Here is a 26,775-nt window from a genome sequence, read left to right on the forward strand (position 1 = left end):
CTCTTAATTCATTATTAATACAATCAATGATGTTTTCCTATGTCTTGTATGTGATTTACTTGATAGCTCATGACTTCTTGACTTTGTGAGTAAATAAATCATTGTTGTTTTCCTATTACGTGCTTTGTTGTGTTTTCTTTGTGTTGTTTCAAGTTGATCACTCATTGAGGAGAAGGAAACGGAAGCTGGAGCAGCGCAACGGAACGGAACTTCATCGACCACTGGTTTGAGGTAGGCCTCCAACGATGACGTTTAAGGAAATCAATTATTGATCTGTCTTTGTTGTGACTAGACCCACTCTAAGGCTAGAGGGGTTGCCTTTGTCCATAGAGGGAACACTTTTCTGCATCACACCTAAAGAAGTAGATCGCAAGCCCTAGTTTTGTATACTAGTGTGTACTAGTTGTACTAGTTATTTGGGGGGCCATGATCCCCGGTATAGGAGACACATGATTCTTTTATTGATGGACTAATAAAAAATCAAGCTTTGGGCTCAATGTGTCTGTGTGCAAAGTGCTTGTAAGTTGGGGGTTCCTAGCTTTCTTGTGTGCTTAGTTAACCTCAGACCAAATCTAGGGCCTAAGGAAAATTCAACACTGAAGCGTTGATTGAGGATTGTTTGGGGCTTGATTAGGGTATTTATGTTCCTTTTAGAAAGGATTTTAGAAATGTGATCAGTAACTCCCTGAATATAGGGAAGGGAGACTTTAGCTAAGGGAAGAATGATAGATAGTTTTCTGGATTGGCGTGAAGAGCGGAATGGAAATTATTTTTTATCTGTGCAGAGGAGAACCCATTGGCTTTGATAGCTTTGATGAGATGGTATTTTTCATTGGGAAAGGACTAAGAGGAGGAGATTTGAATGGCTCAGTTAACAAGGGTTTTAAGCACAACAGACTTTTGAGAAGGATGCTAGTGAGAGTTGGCATGGAGGTACGTATCAGTATGAGTGTGCTTCTGATAGACATTGTGGGTAAGGGAGGCAACAAACAAGGACATCAAGAAATGGGAGGGAATTATTTTCTTCAAGCTCCATAATGAATTGGATGTGAGGAGAAATGTGATTGAGATGGGAAAGGCTTGGAGTTTAGGCATGCCATGAGACAAGAAGCTCTTCAGAATAACCAAGGAAAAGAATGACCCTATGCTTGGCCCTAGAGTGTATGAGATCCCTTTCTCCTGTGGAATTCCCTTAGAATGCATCAAACCAAATAATGGACACAATATTTATACTATAATATTGTAAAAATTAACATGTATCCATGATTCAAGAACAGATTATTTAAGTAGATGACGCTAGTGTGGGAGGGACTATTCCTTCAAATGAAATCTTGGAATAATGACTAACGGTAGAGCAAAAGTATATGCACTTTACAAGGCTTCATCAAGTTACAAGTATGCAAGTCATAAAGCTATGAGTGTTGAGTGATTTTAGCCTAATTATCCGGTGCATGGTTTCCAAGACTCCCTACAAACATAAATCTTGTGCCCATTCTAAAATAATTTGTCAAATAAGTGATAAATTAGAAGCTCTAGAATCGTCTATAAACACAATTGCATTGTTGACTCCAAGGCAAATGTGGCTACAAAGAAAAAATGGGGGTCCTTAGTCACCAACGAACAAATATATGAACAATCAATTCCAGAATAGCCAACTTAAAGCACACACATTAGAACCATTCCAACAGATGGTGCAACACAAGTCATAATTCTTCCATGACGTCAAGGCTAAAATAATTTTACCCGCACACCACAATATCATGCTCTAATTCTCACTCACTTCCTCTATTGAATGCTTGGCGATGGCTCCCATGCTACAAGGTGGGATAATTCCTATACCACATAACTAGATCCGCCACTTTTTGGTACCTTGTGAGAGCTTTAGGAATTCATTTAGTCCTCCTTCTCCCTCATGACTTGTTAGCACTCTTTTCATGTTATTATTCATCTTTGGTGACAACCCCCAGGGGCCTCTCAAACCCCCCTCTTAGTGTGTATCTAAACACCCTAGGATTTTTTCTATTAGACTCTCCAATTTACCGATTTCTCTCTATGTCAATCAAATTATTCACTCATTGGACTTGAATTCATGGACTTTTGAATGCTATGTGAGACAAGACACCAATAAGCTTAATCACAGTATCAAGTTTAATTTTTAGTACATAATGGGGATTTTGTTGCAACTCAAGAGACAAATGGACATGTTGGTTTCTTCGATCTAGATGTCAAGTCTCCAAGGTTCAACAGCATGAAGCCAATAGCTTGAGCCACCTTTAATCATTGTGTTTACAATGCATCCTCGACCTCACTTGCAACTATCATCTACCCTATAGATTAATGACAAGCATCATCCAATTTTAGAACCCTCTAAAACTAAGAGGAGCATCAATGACATTTCCAGTATTCCAAATGCTACGTCTCTTTTATGATTCATCCTTAAATATCTCATCTTTTATTTAACTTTAATAATCTATAATTTTTCTATATTAACATTTGAATAACAATTTACTCTTATCTCATTTAGTTTGTACCTTTAAAATATTTTTTTAAATGTCAATTTTGCAATTCTGTATGTTTAAACCTTTTGTCTTAATCCACCAAAACTTTATAACTGTTATGACTTATTTCAACATCCATTTTGTATATCTTCTTTGTAAGTTTTGACTTCAAAGTTTTTAATTAATACATATTTATAAAATATTCTAATAAGACGATAAAAAAATAAATTTATATTCAATTCTTTAAATAAAAAATATATATAATTAAAATATATTAACTCAATATTCTAATTATTACATATATTATTTATAATTAAAATGGCAAGTGTAATTATTATATATTATTGTAAAAATTAAATATTAAATTTAAATGGATTGATATAAGTATATATTTAAAAATTATATCATATTATATTGAAAAATTATATATATATTTAAAAATTATATGGATTATATCAAGAGGCTTTTTCAAGCTCAATATGATAAGATGTTGTAATAGCTCTTTTTAATTCAATATAATAGAGATGTTGTATTGTTTAACATGACTCCGTCAAAATAAAATTAATAATAATTAATTAAAAAGATTTCATCTCTCTCAATATTTGGTAGATCCAAAGTTAAGATGGATTATATGCATTGTATCAAGAGGCTTTTTCAAGCTCAATATGATAAAGATGTCGTAATGGCTCCTTTTAATTCAATATAATAAAGATGTTGTATTGTTGTAATATATTGTTAAACATTTTCACTTGTAAAAAAAATTATTGATAAATAACCATAAAATTAATAATAATTAATTAAAGAGATTTGATCTCTTTCAACATTTGGTAGATCCAAAGTTAAGATGGATCTAGGTACTTAAATATTGGTTTGCTTTAGCACATACATTTCCCCTAATTTTTTCTAAATTGAATAATAATTTATATCATATAACACGTTTGTTATAAATTAATTGGTTTGAGTGGGGGTTTAGTCACCATCAAGTCTCACATTCAAATCTCATGCCACCTCTATTTTTTAAGGATTTAATATTTTTTCTATATATAATATTGGCAGTGAATAATATTTTTCCTATATATAATCTTGGCGGTGAATATTTTAGTTTGAAAATTCATACATATAGAAATTAGAATGTGTTGTATATTAGATGTTTCACGACATTGACTAATTTGATCCTTATCTTTGGCAATGTGGTCATTGACTGACACCTACGGGTTTTGGTCTGACAACAATCGTGATTCCAACAAGTGGTATTAGATTCATGGTACAAGTTCGATACACCCCAAGCTCACGCTCGAGGGGAGATTGTTACACATTGGATAAACCAACACTCCCAACAAGTGGTATCAGAGTCATGGTAAGAGGACCAAAACAACAATTGTGATTCCAACAAGTGGTATCAGAGTCATGGTACAAGTTCGATACACCCCAAGCTCACGCTCGAGGGGTGATTGTTACACATTGGATAAACCAACACTCCCAACAAGTGGTATAGCTCAAGCTAGAGAGAAATTGTTACCAACACTCCTTGTGTGTTTCCCAACAAAATGTAAGCAAATATTCAATAAAAACACATAATTTACTATTAAAATTTGGTTTTGCAAAATTTCGCCCCCGAAATTTTCCATAATATAAATGGAAATCACTTTGAAAAAATAAATAAATAAACCATTTTGAAAAAAAACAAAAAAAAATTAATTTATATATAGTATGATATAATATTAAATTATATTAATTTTTATAAATTAAAAATTTCGATTTTATTATTTTTTAATTTAAAATATTATTTTATATTTAAAAACTGGTATGAAAAAAGGCTGTGGTTTCATCTTTTGTGTTCTTAAGGTTTTAGAATCTTGTGGTTTCATCTTTTGTGTTCTTTAAGGTTTTAGAATCTTTTGTGTTCTCAAGGTTTTAGCATTAGAGATGTTTTCCTTCTTGTACTTTGAGTTACATTCATTTGTGTATCATTTGTATATGTTTTGAATTTTTTACCTACAACTTTTCTTTACCTCTCACATATAAATTTTCTTTACCTCACATATAAATTCTCAAATATAAAGGTGAGCATTCATGGATGCTTATCATATAGTGCGTGCCACTGAATTTGGAGCTCTTTCCAACTTTTGAATCCAACGAACTACAACAAATGTTGCCCCACTTTCTCACATATAAATTCTCAAATATAAGGTGAGTATTCATGGATGCTTATCATATAGTGCGTGCCAATGAATTTGGAGCTCTTTCCAACTTTTGAATCCAACGAACTACAACAAATGTGGCCAGAATTAGATTCCAAATCACATTAAACCACATGCCTCGCACCATTCCATCCCAAGTTCTCATAATAGGTTTCACTTCACGGCAACTTAGTCCATCCTAGTCCATCCTCAAATCTGAGGAAATGAGCGGAGCTATATTACAATGTTGTTCTCTTTTAATGAAATACATATTTTGGAATATTTTTCTAAAAATATTTCCTTTTAAGAATGGTATTTCAGGTAAATTGATTAAATCCAGTTTTTAGTAATTTTATTAATTAGTGATCTCAAATAATGCCTAATAATTTTTTATTAATTAGTGATGCCTAATAACTGACTTATATTGACCTAAATTCATCTCAAATTCAAATCTATCAAATAACTCATTACAAAATGTCAACCTAAATTCATCTCAAATTCGAATCTATCACATACCGAATTAAAATCTATCACATACCGGAAAAAATAATTTCGCATATATATTTTATGATTATGTTCCCTTTGTTTCAGCCAATTCCAATCTGAGTGACAGATCATCTGAATTTAATTAGACCTTTTTATATTTTCAAATTTGGAAAAAAATGTCGCTTCAAAAATGAGTACGAACAATGATGGTACAAATTCCAATTAATGAGATACATATACAAATTATTATTATTATCTACGCATTCCTTATTCAAAGTCACTATTATATTGAAGATTAATAAGTTATTGCTATCTGCACATTAATTATCCATGCTCATTATTAAACTAAGATTAATTATCCATACTCATTATTAAACTAAGATTAATAAGTTATCATTAAAAACAAACACTGACACTGAACCTTTCAAGTAATAAAAGGCAATTCCTATTTCATCGACTATAGAATACTTAATGCGGCCTGACATGCAGGCATTTAACTATCCCTCTCCCTCTCGATGATGCTATCTCGATGAGTGTGCTTTCACTGAAAGGGAAATAGTTAGTTAAATGTGTGCATGTCAGGCCGCATTAAGTATTCTATAGTCAATGAAATAGGAATTGCCGTAATAAAATATACAAATTGTCCTCTAATTCTGTTGAAAATCTATCAGTGCTCCTCAACCACAGAATGAGGAGGCATAGAAGACCTGTTGTTTATAAGCCACGAACAAATTTCAAATTGGATACATCATTGAGGCACTGCATAACAGAACAGCCTTTATATATACAAATCTGCAAGTGATGATGTGCAGAGGATTTTAATTGATGTTGCGCTTTGTTGAAAATCTATCAGTGCTCCTCAACCACAGAATGAGGAGGCATAGAAGACCTGTTGTTTATAAGCCACGAACAAATTTCAAATTGGATACATCATTGAGGCACTGCATAACAGAACAGCCTTTATATATACAAATCTGCAAGTGATGATGTGCAGAGGATTTTAATTGATGTTGCGCTTTGTTGAAAATCTATCAGTGCTCCTCAACCACAGAATGAGGAGGCATAGAAGACCTGTTGTTTATAAGCCACGAACAAATTTCAAATTGGATACATCATTGAGGCACTGCATAACAGAACAGCCTTTATATATACAAATCTGCAAGTGATGATGTGCAGAGGATTTTAATTGATGTTGCGCTTTGACATTTTCGACCCCATTTTCAAATTAAGAGATAAATCAATTCAGAGAAGATGCCTTTTAATGAATGTAAAGGGAACCATCGTGGTGGGTAGGCGTCTCATATACCTCTCTCTCCTCTCAAAGAAAAAGAAAATGCTTTTTAAAATCAATATTTTACTCATGCTATTATTCGCGTTTATGAGTTGCGTAGCGTATGAGAAGTCAATTCACCTTTATTCCCAATATGTTGTCTTCTCTGGAAGATGCTGTTTTTGCCGAGAATTGAATAATTACTTTTTCAATTAAACAAATTTTAGTTTTCCAGAAAAGGTTTCCTTATAGAAGTCATCTTTCTCAACCGCATTGTTCCTTATGATGATCTGCTTAACAGAACCTGTACTTGGGGCCCCTATCAAGATGCTAAACTAATCAATCTGTGACTTTCCTTTTAGTGACAATGCCCCACCAATCAACAGCATATTATAACAAGTCACACATTTTAACAAATAATGTAAACATAAGATTTCACCAGAATTGCAAATCCAATTGTTTGAGTTAAAACTGCTTGTATAGCAACACAATCACACAACATTCTACGCCACAGATCATCAAAAATGGCCATGTATTTTTTAATCAGAATTGATAGCCTAAATAAATTTCATTGCTGTAGACTGCTGGCACAAGCTCGTCTTTTTAATTTTATCCAGCAGATTTTTACAATTGGAATGCTTGCATTTGAATCTAGCCCGATGGGCCAGCGAAACATTAAATACACTCTCTGTTCTGTGAAATCCTGAAAACCACTTTCCTAGTTTAACTGTCTTTTGAGGAAATTACTATATATCTCCAACCTGCAAGGCAAGGCCCCTGAAGAAATCAGTTTTCTGTATCAAAAACATCATACTGGAATATCAGCCCAAAATATATCCTCGGGTCAAAGAAGGGAATCATCAAATCAAAACCACTCAAGAAGGATGATGTGGTCCCTAATATTACTGCGGCAGTTGTGGCGGAGGAACTTTCCTATATGTCATTCTTTTGCTGGTGCCGTTCTCTATGAAGGCAACTATTGTACAATTGGCCCACTTTAATAACGCTACCAGTTCCACTGGGATATTGGTGTCGGTTACAATGCTATTGGGGGGCCATATTCTGTAACACATTCATCCCAGCACACGGCAAAAAAACTGGTTTTGAGATTACTGGTGGCCACAAGGAGAATACCAAATATAGCCAAAAACCTTCCTATCCATACATTATGTATCAGAAAATCCGATTTTTAAACACTCGGACTTTCATCACTATTCTTTTTTACTTGATTCGTCACCTAGCCTTCTTGATTCATTCTTTTTCAAATCAACTTGCTTTGATGGTGCAATCTGTTCTTTTCTCACAGACGAAGGCTCCAACGCAGTATTCTTGTTATTACTCGAGTCTGAAAGCTGATTGCCATTTGCAGGCCTGCGATCACTGTGATTTCTAGCTTCTTCAGCAGCTTTATCCAACTGTTCACCCAATCCCATTTTCTGGACAGCATCCGCTAGCACTGCTGGCTGAAAAATGGTTTGGCTTTTTGTGATTAAACAGAAGATAATCTCAACGACACAACAACTAGAAATACAATCCATATAACAAATCCTGCTTACCTGGAGCTGTTCAGGTTGATTTGACTGTCTCTTCTTATCTTGCATTGCTTTCTGACGATGTTCATAAAACATGAAATCATCAAGTATTGATGTCTTTGCCGAGTAGTTCTTGAAGATACTTAACATCTCAATACCTTGTAAGAACTTTATCTGCATAAAAATAAATGTATTAATAGAAAGTGTACACCTCTCGGAAATTTCAGCTTTTAATTTCGAATATTAGTATTGAAAGTAAATTTTAAGCGGTTCAAACATGGAAGTAAGAGGATTAAATAATGGTCACCTCTTGCGTATCTCGACTGTTTGTGACAGGTTTGTGCTCATTGTTTTCCAAAATGATGTGACGAAAATGGGAATTGGGAACATCTTTAATGATGTGCCATTTTACAGGGAAGAAACCATTCCACTTGTCTTGTTGCCAAAAATTCATGCTCGTGTTAAAATCCACCGAGCTAACCATCTCTGCCACTCCACAGAACTGACCACTCGCATTAACCTGCACTCATATTTGTAAATATTAGCATATTCATTCTCTACGATGTCCAAAGAAATGGAATCATGACCACTGATCGTAGTATAAAATGACCATCAAAGAATTAACCCCCTTCCCAAACCGCTCCCTAAAAAATAATAAGTCCACAAATAATACTAACCGAAAAAAATAAGAAAACGGGATAGCTTCCAGGATTTCCACCAGACCTCTCCCGCGCAACTTGATATGCCGCATCTAATCTCTTATTTCCATTTGGAGTGCTTGCCCAAACATTGTATTTAATACTCTTATGCACATCATCCTCACTATAAGATTTTATCACAAAAAAAAACGCATTATCATATTTTGTGGGAAAATCTGCCAGGTTAAATTGGTCCCTATTTACCTCAGGACCACAATTTTCAGTATTTTCCACCAGGCCATGAGCCCCAGTATTCACATCAGGTAATAACCAGGGGTTCCTCATCTTGTTGATTCGAGGACCTCTATTCTGTTCATTGAGGACATCCAAATTCCCATTTCCATTGACCTTTGCTCGCGTCTTCAATCTGTCACCAGCAAGGTATTCATGCCCATTGGGTTTGAAATCTGCAGCATTATTAGGATACAGAACATTGGCCTTGCCTTGGTTTGAACAACCCGCAACTTTTCCTAACGGTACGTAGCCTTTTGGTAAAGCTGCAGTTTGACCAGTAGAACCATGTGATGGGATCTGGAAATAAAACACATCTATGAGATAGTGAACAACAAATATCTGGATACAATATAGGACAAGATCCAAACAAAACAACAATACAAACCTTATTCACAGGCCTCCCACTCTGGCTTTGAGGGCCTATAGAGTGAATATTAGGTTGACCTGCAGAAACTGAATGTGATGATTGCAGTCCCTCAGATGGCTGAGCTGATCCTTTTGAATCCAAAGCAACATTCTGTTTCCTTGCTGGTGGTATAGCCTTCGAATATGGCACCTGAGAGACAGCGGCTGCTGTGGAATGGCTTATTCTTGGCCCACCTGCTGCACTTCCATTGAAGGTATTTCCATTTGCCCGATCTGCAACTGCAAGTCCTGAATCCCACGAAAAAGCTGGTGTAACTTCCGATCCATGTGCTACAGGAGGCTGAAAATAGGCTGGAGAAGTGAGGGGTTGTTGATAGATAGGACTGGGATAATATGGCTGATGAGCAAGAAGACCATCAACCCCAAGCATAGCACCAGGAAAGTATGCATTATAAGGATTATAAGCAGGCTGAGGGTAACCATAACCTGGCATATAGTATAACAAGGGTCCATTTTCAGCTTGGATTCCCTGCAAGCATACATAATGCCAATGAGACAAAGTGCATTCTGATAATAATGAAATATCAAACAAGCACAAAAAGGAGTAGAGCCAATAAGAAACTAAGGTACAGAGCCAATAAGATTTACTGTATAAGGAATCTCCAAGCCATCCATTCCAAGATAAGCACCATGCTCATCCCATTCATTACCTACGACTTCATAACCTGCTAAGAAAAATGGTTAGACAATACATCATGCAATATCAAATTTAACAAAATAAAGGCCAGCGGATATAAGTGCATTCAACGCCACCACTGCTATTTAATTTCAAAACAACTGACCTGGGTAATAGAAACCATAGTAGTTATTTGGTGGATAATATAACCCATTTTCCACCACATTTTCTTGCTCCAACTCACTGTCCTTTGTACTGGTAGAATCTCCCAGTGATGTTACAGAAGAAGTGGCATCAGAAGGGCTCCCCTCTGGCCCAGGTGCCTGGATACAGAGAAAAAAGAGATTACTTTATCAAACACATGAACACATATGACATCAGAATTATATTGAGAAGGCTGTTAATAATGTAGACGGTTAGAACTTTCGAATATAAACCAATGGAGGAAGTTATAACGCCATGATATATATACGAAGAATCCCACACACATTATCATAACACCCGGTTATATTATTTTGTATCAAATCCTCAGAACGAAACTGAAAAGAACAACATCTCAAGTAAACAATCAAATCGATCTTTAATATAAGAAAGCAACGAGTTATTTAGCAGTGATCACTAAGAATACTCCAGAAAAATCTATAAAACTTTCCTATTCAATAAAGACCTCTACATCTCATGAGTTGAATTGGTTGAACAAGACCTTGAAAGAGAGAGCAGAGTATACAAAACTTTGAAGGACACCTTAGGTTTCATCCTAACAAATGCAAGACGTACTCCCAAGGCATTCAAACTGCTAACCAAAACGAGTTACGAGCTATGGGCCAACAGACCCACGAAGAAGTTACATTTGAGACCCCCTCTGTCAACAGCCCCCCAAAAATTTCCCGTTAAATCTTTGAACCTTTCATATGGACAGAATACAAGCAAAACCCATTTATCATGAGTTCATTTGTTCGTCCGTGACCTTGGAGGACAAAATCCGCAAATATTTGACACAATCCTCAGGTTTCATCTTAACAATGCAATAACTGCTTGATGCGCGTGGTCTCAAGATCCCAAGCCATTAAGAACACTGAGCTTTGCCAGCTCAAAATCAAAATCATGCCACACATTGCAGAAACCATAACAATAATAATAAACGCCGTTCACCGAGACATAAAAACACCCACATCATGGGAGCATCAGCAACGGTGGCAAAAATGAGATACAAATACTCCATTTCCTATTAAACTCGGAAGGCAAATTCACACAATGAATACATGGATATCAGAGGCTACCAAAAGCAAACAGAAACTTGGCTTTTCAGCACCCAAATAACCTCAGTAAGAGGAAAACCCAGACACTCTATGGACAAACGCTGGACATGCAATCATACCTCTTTCGCAATGTTGGCGTTCGTTTCCACTGCCGGAGCTTGTGCAGAGTCTTGAATTTTCATGTTCTGCATCATTTCGCCTACCTCTGGACGGCACAGAGAGTAAAGGATCCACCTTTCCAAGAGTGCGTATCTTCAAACAACTTAAAACCTCAAAGAAGTGGAAAGATAACCATAACTCCAAAATATTCCAGAGCCTTTCAAACCCTAATCATGAAAAAACCCTAAGACAAAACTAACAAATAATAAGATCAAATTAAAATCCAGACTACTTTTTCCTTATGAAGAGAGGGGAAAACGGAGTAAATTCAGGGACTTAAATGAAGACCGCTATAAGTGAAGGAAAGGGAGCCAAAGACCGCTACTTTTCAATGTAAAGAAACACGAGCCTCTTAATCTTTATCTTTAAACTCCGGCCAAATACAGAACGGTAAATGAGAACCCCAAAATCACGCAAACAAAAATAAAAATTGCTGCATAAAGTCCTGTACACAATCTGACCACAGGTCACACGTTCGATTACCATAAAATCAAATCCAAGCCAAATTTTCCTGTTAAAGAGAGGATACGTTTCTCAGCCTGCATCTCTGAGACCACGGGCTCAGACGCCATGGATTTGCACCAGAAATCACCGCAGTAAAAACCCTGACTACCGTCCTCCAGCTCCGAAGAAACCAGAAACCCCGGAATACCGCTTCCTTCCAAAAGCCCTTCAAACCAATGTTCCAAATCTGACCGACAAAGGCATTCTACAATGCTCGGGCTTCCGATAAACGCAAAACCGCTAGCAGAAACAAAAGCAGTTTTCAAACTGCACAGCCACTCAAACCCTAAGTTGCGAACAGGCCGGAATCTTGAAAACCAGAAAACCGCCAAGATCCAGGGGGAGGCCACTTCTTACAGAAGAAAGATCGTGGTCTTAACCAGACGTATGACGAGGCCAGGGGCTCGTTTGCCTCGAAAATGCTTTAGAGGCCGGAAAAGAAATCCAAGCGCCTTGACGGCAGGTTTTCCAGAGGCCGAAGCAAAACCGCCTTGAGCGTCAAAAACGGACTCGACAAAACCACTTATAAGAATACACAAAGAAAGAAAGAGAGAGAAAAGAGGTGTCAGGCACGCGGGACAATGGGGAAAGACGAGAGATGGAGAGGCTGCTTTAAGGGAAGACGAGTTTTTAAAGAAAAAACGTGGAAAGATGAGGCCCGCTCTCTAAAGAAAGGGCCTGGAAATCAGCCAGCGCTGATCGGACGGTCCAGGGACTCAGATACTTTTGTTGGACTCGATCGCCGCGGTGGGATGAAACCAACACGCGAGAAGATTAACGATAGCTTTCTTCTCGATGGAGGAAAGGAAGGTGGGAGGAGATTTCTTATGGAGGGGAATTATTATATTGTCCCTTGGAATCCAACGGTACATGTTCAGTCCGGCAATGTGGGGACTCCATCTTCCAGCCGTCGGATGATCCGATATCTCAAACGTGAACCAATTGAACCTCCAACCACCCCACTCCACATACTCATCACCAATCATCATCATACACGTCATCATGACCATGACCATACATGGATCATGCAAACTCTCGCTGCACCATGATATGGCCGGAACATTTTTTTATTTTAATATTAGTGGAATAATAATAATATTAATATTAATTGATTTAGATTTTTGAATTAGATTTTGATATATCCCGAATGCTTTTGAGGTTAAGATAAAAATAAAAATTATGTAAATCTTATTAATTAAAAAAAAAAAAGAGGTTAGGTTAATGTAAATGGTATCTTAAGAAAGTGTTATTTTCATTGTGAGATGTTAATTTTATTATTATTTATGTTTAGTAATATTTGTTTTTTTGAATGTTTAAATAAGATATCAAAAATTATTTTAAAATTTTAAAATAATATTTTGTTATATTAAAATTTTAAAAATAGAATAGTTTTTTAATTTATATATAAAATGGTTTTTTAAATACTTTTCCATAATTTATGAATGGCATAAATCAATAAGTATAAAATTTAAATTAGAAGAGATTAAGAGAAATTCAATTTTACAAAAAGAGTATTTAAATTTAATTCATAATTATTTAATTTCAACCCCGCCATTTCTTGATGCTATCTGTAAGATGTTTTCACACTCTTTCCATATTTTCAAGAAGCTAGGTGGTCTCGGGATCTTATTTATCTTCTAATATTTTATGTTTTTTTCTAATATAGGGTTTGTTGGTTTAAATGTTTTATGTTTTCTAATGTTTTTTGGTATATTTTTAAATGAGATTTGTTTCAAAACCGGTTAAATTATTAGAATGATAGAGTTTGAGATTTTAAATTTATATAAATTAATTGTTTAATCATTTTATATATTTGAAAATATAATTTAAATAATAAAAAAATATATTATATTTATTTTAATAAATGGTATAAATAATTAAATTAACTTCACTTTTAAATATTAAAAAAATTATATATAGAGATAAAATAAGGTAAATATTATATATTTTAAAAATGGGTAAATATTTGAATTTAGGTTTATGTGATTCATATTATGAAAAGTAAGATGAATCACAGTGAATGGTTGGAAACTTATAAATAAAACTTTGATGATGTGATTTTTACCAAAAAAAAATTTCCTTTTCATAAATGGGGTAAATGTTTTATGTTTTTAAAAATAAGACTTTGCACTATCTTTAATGAATTTCACTTTTTTTTAATGGATTAAGATTTGAATCAGTGGTTTAATGGGAAGTAAAGCCCTCACAAACCAACTTTATAATGGTAATCAAACATTATAAACGACTTGTTATGCCAATAGGTGCGTCTATTTTGAAATAGGATTTCCGTGATTTTAATTTAGTTATAAAAAATTATTAGGTGGATGGTAGGAATTTAACCTCCATCAAATATTCTAAAACATGAGATTTATCGTAAAAAAAAAAAAAACCATCAAAGAATAGACAAGATGAAGAATCAAATCATGAGAGCGGGTTAAATAGATAGACAGAGCCTTCCAACGGCTATAAAGAAACGGTTAATTTTGACTTAGTCAAAAAATAGGGGAAAAATTAATTTAATCAACACTAAATAATCAGTGTTTGATTAAATTAATTCTTTCCCTATTTTTTGACCTAGTCAAAAGTTAGTCAAAAGTAAAATAGATAGAGAGAGCCTTCCAACGCTATAAAGAAACGGTTAATTTTAACTGGTTCAAAAAATAGGGAAAGAATTAATTTAATCAAAGACTAATTATTTAGTGTTTGATTAAATTAATTCTTTCCATATTTTTTGAGCCAGTGAAAAATAATTGTTTTATAGTTGTTTCTTTATATTCGTTGGAAGGATCTCTTTATCTATTTAACCCATTGCCATGATCACATTTTTCAATCTTGTCTTGACATGAACCACAGTGGTAGTTGTTTCTTTATATCCGTTGGAATCTCTATCTATTTAACCCATTGCCATGATCTCATTCTTCAATCTTGTCTTGACATGAACCACAGTGGTAGTTGTTTCTTTATATTCGTTGGAATCTCTATCTATTTAACCCATTGCCATGATCTCATTCTTCATCTTGTCTTGACATGAACCACAGTGGTTGGATCTGTCTAATAAACTATAAAATAAAATAAAAAATAAAAAATAAAAAGATGAAGAATCAGATTGGTTAAATAGATAGACAGAGCCTTCCAATGGCTATAAAGAAACTGTTAATTTTGACTCGGTCAAAAAATAGAGGAAGAATTAATTTAATCAAACATTAAATAATTAGTGTTTGATTAAATTAATTCTTCCCCTATTTTTTGACCCAATCAAAAGTAGTCATTTTATAGTCATTTCGTTATATTTGTTGGAAGGATCTCTCTATCTATTTAACCTGTTCCATGATCTGATTCTTCATCTTGATCTGTCTATATATTTAACCCATTGCCATGATCCGATTCTTCATCTTGTCCTAACATGAACCACACTATTTAATTTAAAACACATGGACAAATATTCTTTGATGTAATTTTTTTCAAAAACAAATCTTCTTATAATATAAATATAAATCACAAAAACCTAAACTCATTAAATAATTTACTATTTAACAAAAATCAAGATCTTTAAAAACACGCCCACATAAAATCTCGCTCCTAAAAATATTTACCTTTCTAACTTCATTATCACAACTTGTCTTTATAAACACTAAATTTAAATAAAACTAATATAAAACCTACTTTCCAATCATTTTAACTATTACAATAAAATCAAGTCAACTTTATATATTTCGCTTTTCAATAATGAAAAAGACAACTCTATGAGGAAATCTTTAAATATAAAAATAATATCTTTACAATTATTCAGAAAAGACAACTTTAAAAAACATGAGAAATAGATATTAAAAAATATTAAATTAAAAATAAATAAATATGAAAGTAAATACTCTCTTTTTAAAGGTGAATACTTCAATTTTTTTTTTTTTTTTTTTTCAAAAGGTGGAAAAACTTATCAAACTCAGTTTGTCAAACCAACAGTGAGGACAGCCATCTCTGGCTGCTATCCGCGAATGTCAGTTGACACATCACTGTTATCAAGGAAAACCACGCCACCTGAAATAACCCGCTGGTGGTCCGTAAGGGAGAAGGCTTTCACTCCTGCCAGATGCCTCTGGATCTTGGGCAGTTAACCTGTTTCCTTACGTCCGAGGAAGACGAGCTCTTAGCCAAACAGAAGCAGTTTTAGGGCATACTCCAGGCCCAGTGAATACTTCAATTATAAACGAAAATCCAGTAGTTAAAAATAAATTAAAAAAATAAAAAATAAAATAAAAACTTTAAAGAATATTAGAGATATATATAAACGAAAGTCCAATTTAAAAAAATAAAACTTTAAAGAAGGTTAGAGATAAATACTCCTCCATATATTAAGGCTGAATTCTTATTAAAAAACTTTATTAGCAAAAAGGAGATGCGTCGGCCTCAAAAAAAAAAAATCTCGGGGAACCGTTCGGGATTGAAAAGTTTTATGAGGCATTTAAGGTAAATAGTTATGGTAAAGCTTTGTAAGATTACACTAAATTTTATGACTTCTAAACTCTGGAATGTTCGTTGGTTAAATAAATATTTTTTTGAGTGTTAGTTGCTTTGGGACATAACATTTGAATAAAGTTTTGATAAGTCTCCGCTTCATGCTTCTAGATTATTCTAATTTCATTTCAAATTTTAAAAAATAGAATTTAATTAATAATAAAAATATTTTATTTATTAAAAAATATAAAAATAGATTACAAATATGTGTTTTAATAATTATTTATATATTAAATAGAAAAAATATTTATTCACTTTTTTTGAAAAATTTCGTAAACCTTAATAATCACATAATTTTTTCCTTGGCCCTTTTATTAAAAAAATTACATAAGAATATATGTTTCCTTAAATAATGGCTTGTGTGTTATTTTTATTTAAATACCCAATGTCCAACGGCTCTTTAATCTCACTTTATAATTTTATATTCCAAACTTTAAGCAATCGCTACATTTAGCTTGAATGGGTAAGGTTAGCAAAAACTATGGCGACATATAAATTTGGGGCCAATTTGTATCAAACCCTTTTGTGGTAGTGGCATTGTGCACGCCACATAAACAAATTCCCAACGTTAGTTACTCTTCTAGAGCCTTCCGGGCTCCCTCGAGCTTAATGTGGGGACCTCATCACTAGAAAGTTGAAGGACAATATTATAAACAAATGCTTAACCTCTAGTAATTTGTGGGCCTTATCTCAATAGTCTAGGGTTTCCATTGCCAGAAAATAATTGCGCTTCCAAAATACAAAACCAAAAAGATGAGGAGCGTAGGAACGGTAAGCCTCGTTACAGCCTAAAACAATGCAAGAATCATGCATGTTGCTAATATACACATTTTATTGGAGTGGTTGTGTCAAGGTCTTTTTCCATTTTTACATGATGTGGATTGATTTTAATTTTTATTAATAATATATAATAATTTAATTTTAAAAAATAATATTAATGGGTTTATACAGCTTTTAAAATATATATATATATATATGTTTTGAATTTTTTGAAAATAAATTGTATATGAAATTTGAAATTTTTGCAAATTTGGTCCATTTTGAAAAATTATATTTTATTATTTGATTTAATTTTAATTTCACATCTTATAAATCTTGACTTATTATATTTTTTTAATTATTTTAATTTTATTTATCTTTACTATTATAATAAAAATTTAAAAAATTAAAGCTTCAAAGGTTAGCTCAATTGGTCGAGGTCTCGTTGTTAAAGCACCTTACAATTGGGAGGTCACAGAGTGAATTATCCTCGATGCCTTCGGGGTTAGGCTCTCACTAGTTTGGTCGGCGGGATGTGATCTCTTTGGGTGTATCTGCTTGGATTTTACATCGTCCTCTATTTAAGTTTGTGCCATGATTTGCATCTTCATCTGGTCCTGATGATGAACCACACTCGCTGATTCGAAATGCGTCGGCAAAACTTTCTCCTATGTGATTTCTACCGAAAAGACTCTTCTTAATGTAATATGGATCATAGAAGCCTGAGTTCAAAAAAATATTAATAACTATATACCAACATATTCATATATGTAGAAATATGGTGATAGAATTGCAATTGCCCAAGAAATTTAATCTAAATCAAGAGACACAATTTTACTCTACTACTCTGTGGAAATTAATTCACAGTTTAGAACAAAATTCATAAACATGCATCAATCACATACACAAGTACAAATATTTATCTAGGGGAAACCAACTGGTAAAAAATCCTTAAGCATGCTTACATTAATCAAATGAATAGAGAATGTATTACAATTGCTTACTTGCTCTAAGCTCAACCTGCAAGTGAATAATTGTTCTCTCTGCTCAATGAAAAGCTTTGACCTGGACTTAGTCAATTTTTGCCTCCGCCTAAGCTCTTATTTCCTTGCGTAAATCCTGAGGAAATTGGCCCCTAGTTTTTAGGAATTTCCTACAAAATGATTGTGCAAATCCCAAGGATCGACCATTGATTGCATGCAACACATGTACACTCAAAACTAGTCTAAAAATGATGTTACACTGTGTTGGAATCTCCACCATACCTAAGCAATTCAAATTCCTTGCATGCATGAGCTATTTTTTATTGATTGATCAGTTAACTGGATGATCTCTGAGTTAGATTGTTGTTCCACTGCACCACTGACCTCCAACTAGTTCTTTTAACTATTAGAACTAGTTTAATTGAGTACAACTAGAAATAATTGAACTAGATTGCTACAAATTAGCAATCAACACATGCAAATTGAATTTCGAGCCCACTAACTCAAATTTACTGAGCTAACTGAGTGATAAGAGCCATGCCACCTCAATTAACTGCCTCCAAGTTGTCTGTTGATGTGGAAATTGATCCTTTCTTATTACACTTCTCAACATTCCCTCTTAGCAAGAAAGGGATTTTCAACCACCCTTATCTTGCACCTGTGGAATTCAAACTTCCCTCTTGACAAAGCCTTTGTCAAGATGTCAGCATCTTGTTCCTTTGTCAGAATGTATTGTAGCAACATTATCCTCCTCTGCACACAGTCCCATAAATGATGATACCGAATATCTATATGCTTGGATCAATCGTGAAATATTGGATTCTTAGAGAGCTTAATGCAACTCTAATTATCACAATAGATCACAGTTGGATCCATCTCCTAACCAAACAGTCCCACAAGTATCTTTCTCATCCAAATCACCTCACATGTTGCTTGACTTGCAGCCATGTATTCAGCTTCTGCTGAGTTGAGCGCCACAGACCTTTGCTTCCTGTTGTACCAGGAAATTGTTGCGGACCCAACACTGAAAATTCCACCTGATGTACTATTTCGGTCGAATGGACTCCCTACCCAATCTGCATCTGTGAAGCCACACAACTTCACTCCCTCTGTTTGTTTGTACCATAATCCATACTAGGTAGTGCCTCTGAGGTACCATAAAACATGTTTAGTTGCCTTCCAATACAATTTGGTCGGCCTAACCATAGCTTGGCTCAGTTGGTTGACTACATAGCACATATCTAGTCGTGTGTTCACAAGATACATTAGTGAACCCACTAGCTGTCGGTAAATGGTAGCATCAACCTCTTCACCTGAAGTGGCATTCTCCTTCCTCCAGTTGGTCGCTAGAGGTGTCTCCATGGGATTACAACTCTCCATGCAAAATCTTTGCAGTATCTTGGTGGCATACTTTCCTTGAGACATAAATAATTCCCCATCACCTTGCCATACTTCTAACCCAAGGAAGTAGTGCATGATCTGTTGCTCTTCACCTATCAATATTAAATCATATAACATATAAAATAATGATAAGAAATTTACCTTCTACCAAAATATGATAGAGGTTCACATCTGCTTCACTTTTGTTGAAGCCCAATCCAATGAGATAACTATTAATTTGAGTGTACCAAACTCGGGGTGCCTATTTGAGACCGTACAATGCTCACTTGAGTTTGCACACTTGAGATTCCCGATCAAATGTCTCAAAACCTTTTGGTTGCTCTATGTACACTTCCTCCTCAATAACACCATTGAGAAATGTTGTTTTTACATCCATCTGGTGGATCTTCCACCCCATCTATGCAGCCAATGCAAGAATTGATCTAATGGATGAATACCTTGCTATGGGAGCAAAGGTTTCCTCATAGTCAATTCCCTCAACTTGAGAGAATCCTTTGGCCACAAATATGGCCTTATACTTCTCTATGCTTCCATTTGTTGCATGCTTAACCTTGAAGATCCATCTCGAACCCACAATTGATTTATCTGTCGATCTTGGGACCACTTCCCAAACATTGTTCTTCATGATGGATTTGTATTCTTCCACCATTGCATCAACCCAAACTAGTTGCTCAACTTCTTCCTCAAAAGAGGATGGCTCGGTCTCTACAAGCTCAGTCATTAGAGCCATGTATCTAGTGTACCTCTCAGGTGACCTCCTTTGTCTATGCAAATTTGAAGGAGCTCCCACATTCTCCCTCGCATCCTGCACCAATCTATCAACTTCCCTAGTTCTTTTTCTACCTTCTCTAGATGGTTCTGCTTGAGTGGATGTCTCCACTCTACCTCCTCTTTTCTCCTCCATTTATGGTTTCTCTACAACTTCCTGAAGCTCCTCCTGTTGGGATGGGGTCCCCTAGGTCAGTTTTGGGGCAAAAGCCCAAGTTTTGATGTAAAAAGATGTAAAGTCTCCGTGAATTGTGGACGTGGAGCATGTAGTTAGTTAAGAGTCAAAAAGGGTTTTTACCCTTGTTTATGTAAACTTGAGTCAGTTTTGGAAGATCTACCCATGGTCCGTGGACCATGGGATTGTATAAATAGGTGTGTCTTAGAGAGTCTAAGGCAGATCTATGTCTTTGTATATGGGTACGATGGAAGGAGTCTAGAGAGTTAGCGCAAGAAAGTAAGTCTTAGAGGGGGAAAAGGCTCTGTAGCTGAGTGCGTAGAGGCCTAGAGTAGTGTCTGCAGCCGAGTGCGCGATCCCCTGCTGCTAAGTGTGCAGGGAAGTTTTGAGTCCGTAAAATTATACTAAAGATCAATAAAGAAGGTTGTTGTAGAATTCCTGTGTTTTATCTTTGTACTTCTGTTATTTATGATTGCAATATATGCTGTAATGAATAATGTCTTTATGAAATAATGATGTATTGATGTGCGAATTTACTGGATCCATCTTATTAATTGAACGCAATTAATGTTAAGTGATTACACGAAGATCATAACACTTTCTGTTAGGTTTATTGAACACTTGGGTAGATCTGAGTACATACTGATCTAAGAGTAATCTAAGGTGCACGTAAGTAGCTAATTTGTCTGTTCAGGGTCTGCAAAAGCCAGTTGTAGACCTTCGCAAAGGTCTAAAGGCCGTTCGAAGGGAATTGTAGTACCAAGCCCTAAGGGCTTATAGATCTGCACAGAGGCAGATCTAGGGCATAAAAAGACATCACACTGATCTCTGGATGCGGAAACTTGGTTCCAGCATCCCCCCATATTGCTTCGAGTGAGACTTCAGTCCGCACTACGCAGATTGATGCCGAAAGGGCCAGTAGTGTAGGGTTTTGTTTGGCGCAACTAACTCTGAACCTGGGTCAAGACCCATTAAGCCAACAAATGGTTCTGTTGTCGGGACCAAGATCTGCATAAAGAGATGTGTGATGTCACATCACTGGAATCCGACCAAAAAGGAAATTGAGAAGTGGTTGGATAGGAAGATCCACGAATTCACAGCGCAAGAGAACAGAAATTTGCGCCTGACAAAAGAGTAGTGGCTGGACAGATATTTGTACATAGAAATACACAAAAATTTTCTTCTGCACCTTCCTGATTAAACTATACGAGTGGATAGCTAAATTGGTAGACGGCCAAGGAAGGTGGAGGCTTGACGGTCCAATAGTGTGGACTCTGGAGCTAGTGCGGAGGTTGGAAGCCTCTGAAGATAAGATCACATGTGCTATTAACCATTGGCTTGATTGAGTTCTGGGAGGATTTGTTACAGAGTTCGCGGTTGACACCTCAGTTAGTTACAGTGAAGTAGAGCGACGCTTCTTCAAGGGACCGTGAGGTAAGTATTTGAGATATTTGAATACTTGGATTAAGATGCTCTTATGTGAAAAATGAGTTATTCCATTGTAGAAATTTTGAATAATATGACACTTATTCACAGAGATTATCCTGATTATACACTATTGCGGAATGCATGCATAATACATAACCTCCTCTATGTTGATCATCAATTTTGCGGAAATAAAAATAATGAAACATCAATCGCATGCGCACATTAACACAGTATGTAACCCAGGGAAAGCATACAGCTGAAAACCCCACACTATCTGTATATTATAATGATAGAGAACATGTAACAATACATAGTACAATACTCCTCTCAAGTACTCAGTACTATCTCCACCTGTTACACACAAACTAGCTCCGATCTTATTCAAGTCACAGGTTCAAATCTCCTTTGCTATCTGCCTGCCTCTACTGCGCAATCCAAAGTAAGAATGATTCCTTTTCAAGCTCGTTTTTACTTGGCTTGTACTGCGCAATCCTCATTGGAAATCTCCATCAATGCATGTGAAAATCTCATGCACAACTATAGTCACAACTGATAACAGTCTCAACCTCTAACACCTGTCTCCACTGAACTGTCCATGCACTGAGTTAACTGATGTATTCTTTAGTTGCTTTATGAGTTAATAATTAGTGAATTAATTAACAATTAATTCACATCACTCATCACGAGTGTATTCGCAGTTAAACTAAATACAACGAGTTCAACCAAGTCAAACTGAACACAACTCCATCAACTCCTCAATCAACTCCACCAAACTCAATCACTTGAGTTCTAACTGAAGTCCATCATGCAATAGCTCAACTGACCCATAAGAAAAGTGTATTTCCTTCTGACAGCTACATGTGCCACATCTGTAGCTCAAACTGAAGTGCTCCAAGAGGATAAGATAATGTTTATAGTCCAAATATTATTAAGAGCTAATAATATTCGACTTTTCTATTTTTAGCCTGGCAGTCTAAAAATAGACTCCGCCCATATGTCTAAAAATAGAAGTCCATCTATTTTTACCAACATGACCAATCATCCACAAATAGCATCCTGCAACTCATAGACCATGATCCATATGTCTAAAAATAGACATAGTCTAAAAATAGACTTTGCGCCAAAAATAGCCTGCGGGCCCACTTAGTGAAGGCGACTCCTTTCCACTAAGTTCCATCATCTTGTTGCATTCTCAACACTCCCTCTCAACAAGATATGGATTATCTGCAACCCCTATCCTGCCTCGGTGGTATTCGAATTTTCTCCTGGTGAGCGCCTTCGTCAAGATATCAGCATCCTGATCCTCCATTGGAATGTATGAAAGTAACATGATTCTCCGCTGCACACAATCTCTGATATGATGGTACTTGATGTCAATGTGCTTAGATCTATCATGAAATACTGGATTAGTCGAGAGTTTAATGCAACTCTGGTTATCACAATAAATCACAGTAAGCTCCAAGCATGAACCGAACAACCCGACCAGGATCTTCCTCATCCATATAGCCTCGCATGCAGCCAAACTTGCTGCCATATACTCGGCCTCTGTTGAACTGAGTGCCATGGATCTCTGCTTCCTGCTGTACCAAGAAACTGTTGTCGACCCGATACTGAAGATCCCTCCAGATGTGCTCTTTCTGTCCATTGGGCTCCCTGCCCAATCTGCATCCGTGAAGCCACATAGCTTCACCTCATCCTCCTGTCTGTACCACAATCCATATCCCGATGTGCCTCTGAGATAACGCAATACATGCTTGCCTGCCTTCCAGAAGATCTTGGTTGGCTTAACCATAGCTTGTGAAAGCTGGTTAACAGCATAGCATATATCGGGTCGTGTATTGACCAGATATATAAGCGACCCCACCAACTATCGATAAACAGTGGCATCCACTACCTCTGCTGAAGTAGCATCCTCCTTCCTCCAACCTCCAGGAAGAGGAATATCAACAGGCTTGCATCCATGCATGTTGAACTTCTCCAGTATCTCCCGAGCATACTTACCCTGAGAAATAAATAGTCCATCACTGCGCTGCCAAATTTCCAATCCCAGGAAATAATGAAGGAGGCCCAAGTCCTTCATCTCAAACTCCCTAGCAAGATCATCCTTGCATGAAAGTATCAACATCTCATCACCTGTCAGAATCAAATCATCTACATAAAGTACAATGATAAGCAACTTACCCTCCACCACAATCTGGTATAGGTTAGGATCCGCCTCACTCTTGGAGAATCCAAGTCCGGTGAAATAACTGTCTATCCGTGTGTACCAAGCATGTGGTGCTTGTTTCAACCCATACAACGCTCTCTTGAGCCTGCACACATGCGACTCGCTGCTGAAGATCTCGAAACCTTCGGGCTGCTCTATGTACACCTCCTCCTCAATGACTTCGTTGAGGAACGCAGTCTTCACATCCATCTGATGAATGTGCCACCCCATCTGCGCTGAGAGAGCAAGAATCGTCCGTATGGAAGAATACCTTGCGACAGGTGCAAAGGTCTCCTCATAATCGATCCCCTCTATCTGTGAAAAGCCTCGGGCAACAAATCTTGCCTTGTACTTCTCCACACTCCCGTCAGCTGCCTGCTTCACTTTGTAGATCCATCTTGAACCCACCACTGATTTCCCTTCCGGTCTTGGGACAATCTCCCATGCACTATTTCTGACAATCGAATCATACTCTTCCACCATGGCATCTACCCATGCGGGATCCTCCACAACTTCCTCAAAAGAGGATGGCTCAGTCACGACACATTTGCTCACAAGAGCCATGTATCCAGTGTACCGATCAGGTGACTGTCTCTGCCTGTGTTGAGCTGTAGGTGGTCCTACAACCTTCTCTACATCTTGAGCCAGTGGCTCAGCTTCTGTAATGCGCTTTCGCCCTCTGATGGTTGGCGCTGCATGAGTGGTCTCTTCCACTCCATGAACTTCGTCCTGTGGCTGATCCACGTCCTGAATCTCATCCTTAGGAACTAATAGCTCCTCATCTGCATGCAAGTGTGGCTCCCTCTCAAGCGAACACTTCATGGCTTTCTCCTCCTGAAACTTTATATCCTGTCGCACAACAGTCTTGTGACTGTCTGGCAAATACACACGATAGTTATGGGGCGTATCAGTGTACCCCACAAATATCCCAACCTCTGCGGTCGGCTCTAGCTTCTTCCTGGCATCCTTCGTCACATGCATGTAAACGTTAGAACCAAAAATCCTCAAATGAGAAATATCAGGCCTCTTACCAGAATAAGCCTCCTCGGGTGTACTCATGCCAAGTATCTTGTGAGGACAACGGTTCTGCACATATACTGCAGTATTGCATGCTTCCGCCCACAAGTGAAGGGGTAGGCCCTGATCATGCAACATCGCCCATGCAGCACCCACGATCGTTATGTTCTTCCACTCAGCAACCCCGTTCTGCTGTGGGTTATGGGGAGCTATGAGCTCTCTTCGAATCCCTTCTGCGCTGCAGAAGTCCTTGAACTTGCCAAAGATGAATTCACCACCATTGTCGCTCCTAAGAGCCTTCACCTTCTTCCCCAATTCCTTCTCGACCAGTGCTTTGAACTCACAGAACTTTGAGTATGTCTCGCTCTTCTTTTGCATGAATAAGGTCCAGCACTTTCGAGAGAAATCATCAACAAAGATCACGTAGTACCTGTGCTTTACTGTCGAAGCTACTGAGAAAGGTCCACACACGTCTGTGTGAATTCTCTCAAGGATCGTCGTGGCGCGACTATCCTTCTCGTGAAAGGTGGCTTTCACAAATTTTCCCAAAGTACACCCCTTACACTGATCTGACTGCGCAAGGGTGCCTTTAGGAAGCCCAGTAGTAATCTGTTGCAGTATCTTCAAGGCTCCATGGTGAAGGTGGCCCAATCTCCTGTGCCACAGCTCGCCATCATCCCGGCTCACCAATCCTTCTACCTTGCATGCCATTGTTGCGTAGCCATCTACATGCAACTGATAAAGGTTCCTCACTCGAACCCCTATCTTTCGGGTTTCTCCAATTGTCTTACTACGCAGGAAAGCCTTTCCCTCGCTGAAAACAACATCATATCCCTTGTCTTCTAACATCGCCATAGAGATAAGATTCTTCTTCAATCCTGGAACATGCATCACTTCCTTCAATACGAAGGGTTTACCAGACTCCCTCTCAAAGGAAATGGTACCGATACCGGTCGCACTGTATCTACCATCATCACCCATCTCGATGTGCACTCCAAGATCTTTCTCCTCCAGATCAGAAAACAAATCTCGATCTCCTGTCATGTGAAAAGACGCACCACTGTCCAAGAACCATACTGATCCCATCACACTTGATACCAAGCATGCGATCAACGAAAAATCAAGCTCAAACTACGAGGCTAAGGCCTCTCCCGCTGCAGATCCAGCAGCTTGCTTATTTTTCTTCTTCTGCGGACAATTTGTGGCATAATGTCCGTGCTGGTGACAATGAAAGCACTTCACCTTGGACATGTCCTGCTTCTTGCCTTTCACACCGGAATGAGAAGCTTTCTTGTTCTTCCCCTTCTTTGCTTTGGCAGCCAAAGCGCAATTTTCTTCATCAGGTGCCTTTGATGAAGATCCGTCCCTGGTATTCCGCCTGATCTCCTCCTGCACAAGATTTGACCAAAGTCTCTCCCATCCTGGCAATTTCTCTCGACCATTGACAGAGTCCTGATAGGAATGCCAACTCTTTAGAAGACCAAGGAGAGCCAAGCTCACCAAGTCCTCATCATCGACAGTCACCCCCACACTTCCCAGCTCATCCCGGCATTGAGTGAACTTCGTGAGATACTTGGGCATACTATCTCCTTTCTCACACTTAATGTTTCTGAGTTTATCCTTGAGCACCAACTTCCTCTGGTCGCTCTTACTTTGGAATAAAT

General features: G+C 36.9%; 1 protein-coding gene across 1 annotated transcript; it reads right to left on the bottom strand.

Moving 5' to 3' along the window:
* Nucleotides 1-6,949: 6,949 nt before the first annotated feature.
* On the bottom strand, nucleotides 6,950-12,470 carry LOC149181207 (YTH domain-containing protein ECT4-like). The gene is made up of 9 exons (XM_089416488.1): nucleotides 11,888-12,470; nucleotides 11,319-11,404; nucleotides 10,107-10,263; nucleotides 9,913-9,989; nucleotides 9,284-9,793; nucleotides 8,644-9,195; nucleotides 8,274-8,486; nucleotides 7,991-8,140; nucleotides 6,950-7,897 (listed from the first exon to the last, which is right to left on the bottom strand). The coding sequence occupies exons 1-9, from the start codon at nucleotides 11,928-11,930 to the stop codon at nucleotides 7,646-7,648; spliced, it is 2,040 nt and encodes a 679-aa protein (XP_089272614.1). The 5' UTR covers nucleotides 11,931-12,470; the 3' UTR covers nucleotides 6,950-7,645.
* Nucleotides 12,471-26,775: the final 14,305 nt, after the last annotated feature.

The sequence above is a fragment of the Pinus tabuliformis genome, chromosome 3_2 (assembly GCF_031772625.1).
Source record: "Pinus tabuliformis cultivar Carrire ecotype Pingquan chromosome 3_2, CPIR1, whole genome shotgun sequence".
Classification (NCBI taxonomy): domain Eukaryota; kingdom Viridiplantae; phylum Streptophyta; class Pinopsida; order Pinales; family Pinaceae; genus Pinus; species Pinus tabuliformis.

Coding starts and splice junctions, on each gene's coding strand:
- LOC149181207 (XM_089416488.1), bottom strand. CDS start 11,930: ATGGCGTCTGAGCCCGTGGTCTCAGAGATGCAGGCTGAGAAAC. Junction 9,990..10,106: donor CTATGGTTTCTATTACCCAG/GTCAGTTGTTTT, acceptor TTTTCTTAGCAG/GTTATGAAGTCGTAGGTAAT. Junction 7,898..7,990: donor ATCAACCTGAACAGCTCCAG/GTAAGCAGGATT, acceptor ACCATTTTTCAG/CCAGCAGTGCTAGCGGATGC.